The following is a 1954-nucleotide window of genomic DNA, read 5'->3' on the forward strand; positions in this document are numbered from 1 at the left end:
GCCTTGTGGTCCCTGGGGGTCTGGGGAAGAGAGCTGATGTTTGGCGTGGTTGTGTTTGGGGAGAGGCCTGGGGGGGCCTGGAGGGGCGGCTGTGACTGTAGGTAGGGTGCCAGGAGTCCAGGCTCTCATGGGCTGGGCGAGCTGGCTGGGGCGAGCTGGCTGGCGCGAGCCTGTGCTCACAGCCGGGGGCGGGCGGTGCATGCATGCTCTGGAGAGGGATGTGATTGGGGCCTGAGAGACTGCAGGGATGGGACCTGGCAGTGGGGAGAGTAGCTGTGGCCTTGAGGTTGAATGTGCCGTTCGGTGGTGGCGGCGGATGGGCGGAGGGATGTCAGAGCCGGTTCTTGTGTCTGGTACCTTCCCCGCAGCCCTTCCAGAGGGCATTGGTGACAAAGGGCTTACTATGTTAAGCCCAGAGACCTTGAGGCTGACCCCAGGGTAGTCCTGCCCACCCCTCCACTCCCCATCACCAGGACAGCCCCGCCCGCCCGCCCCCCACCACCGTACCGCATGCCAAGCAAGGAGCAGGCGCCCCTCGCCCCCATCCCAAGGCAGCAGCCGCAGTGAGCCGCGGTGTGCCCCCGCGCGTGTGACCTTGGGCTTCTTTACCACCCCAGATACGACGACTACCACCACGAGCGCTGGCACAGGGTCCATCCCGCCATGGCAACAGCAGCAGGCGGCTGCCGCAGCTTCTCCAGGAGCCCCTCAGATGCAAGGCAACCCCACTATGGTGCCCCTGCCCCCCGGGGTCCAGCCGCCTCTGCCGCCCGGGGCCCCTCCCCCTCCGCCGCCTCCGCCGCCTGGTTCCGCCGGCATGATGTATGCCCCGCCCCCTCCTCCTCCGCCTCCCATGGACCCTTCTAACTTTGTCACCATGATGGGCATGGGGGTGGCGGGCATGCCGCCCTTCGGGATGCCACCAGCTCCCCCACCGCCTCCACCACAGAACTAGACTCGGTTTTTTTAAGAAAATATATATTATAGAGAGAGAGAATTGGTCTCGTTTAAACACACGCCGAACCTCACCATATGGAGCCAGACATTGGGATGCACGCATGTGATTGTGTGCACGCATGTGTGTGTGTGCACGCACCGGGCTGGGCCAGGCGACTGAGGACTCGCTTGGGTACGGGCAGGTGATAGTAGGGGCGCCAGCTTGGGCTCTCCTGGCGCCCCGTAGCATCGAGTGTCTTCTTTGTCTTCTTTCTCTCCTCACCCAACTCCCTTTGCCTCTCCCCAAACCGGGCCGCCAGGATCCCTCCCCGCGGCGGCGATGGCCCGAGCCATGAGAGTGAGGACTTTCCGCGCCCATTGGTGACCCTTCCAGGCAGACAGCCTCAGCAGCGCCCCTGGTGGACAGGATGGTTCGGCAAAGCAGCCTGAGTTATTTTTGTGGACGGAATTGGAACACGCTGGCTCCATATTGTGAAATTTTTATTAATTTTTTTTCTTTTTCCTTTGTTATTTCCTTATCTCTTCCTTTCTTCAGACTCCGTCCAAGGAGACGCTCTCCCCGGTCTTCTGCTGCAATGATTTCTTTCCCTTTTCTCCATTCTTCACTCTTTTCCAAGGAGAGGAGCAAATGGGTTTAGGCAAAGGTCTTGGCCTCTAATGTCAGGCCAGTTGGGAGGGGTGTTCCTTTGGTTCAAATATTTCCAAGGTGCCACAGCCACCCCCAGAGACTTCAAGTGTGGGATTTCGTCTCTGCTGCCCTCAGAGCCGTGGCGTAATCACCGGGCCCAGGGTCCACATTCACCCTGACGCCCCTGCCAGAAGTAGGTGTGGCCACCCAAGCCACCTTGGGCTTGTCTGCCAGCCCGGAGAATTGTCTCCGTGCTCCCTGAGCGCCTAAGCTGCCTCCTGTCCCGTTTGTCCCTCTCCTTCCCGGAAGGCTTCCTTTGAAATTTTCTTTTAATTCCACGTGTCTGTTTTGCAGTGTCTGGGGGTTTGA

The 1954-nt window shown here is 60.4% G+C and overlaps 1 protein-coding gene across 10 annotated transcripts in view; it reads left to right on the plus strand.

Moving 5' to 3' along the window:
* SF1 (splicing factor 1) overlaps positions 1-1948 on the plus strand; it is a 13871-nt gene extending 11923 nt beyond the window's left edge. For 5 of the 10 annotated variants that reach the window (XM_039860367.1, XM_039860371.1, XM_039860365.1 and 2 more), the window contains one exon: positions 618-997. In XM_039860367.1, coding sequence (XP_039716301.1) covers positions 618-955 — 338 coding nt within the window. In that variant the 3' untranslated portion in view covers positions 956-997. Of the gene's footprint in view, positions 1-617; positions 998-1256 lie in introns of those variants that run through there. The other 5 variants (XM_039860372.1, XM_039860375.1, XM_039860373.1 and 2 more) reach the window with 2 other exon arrangements.
* Positions 1949-1954: the final 6 nt, after the last annotated feature.

This window comes from Pteropus medius, unplaced genomic scaffold (assembly GCF_902729225.1).
Source record: "Pteropus medius unplaced genomic scaffold, Ma_sr-lr_union100, whole genome shotgun sequence".
Lineage (NCBI taxonomy): Eukaryota > Metazoa > Chordata > Mammalia > Chiroptera > Pteropodidae > Pteropus > Pteropus medius.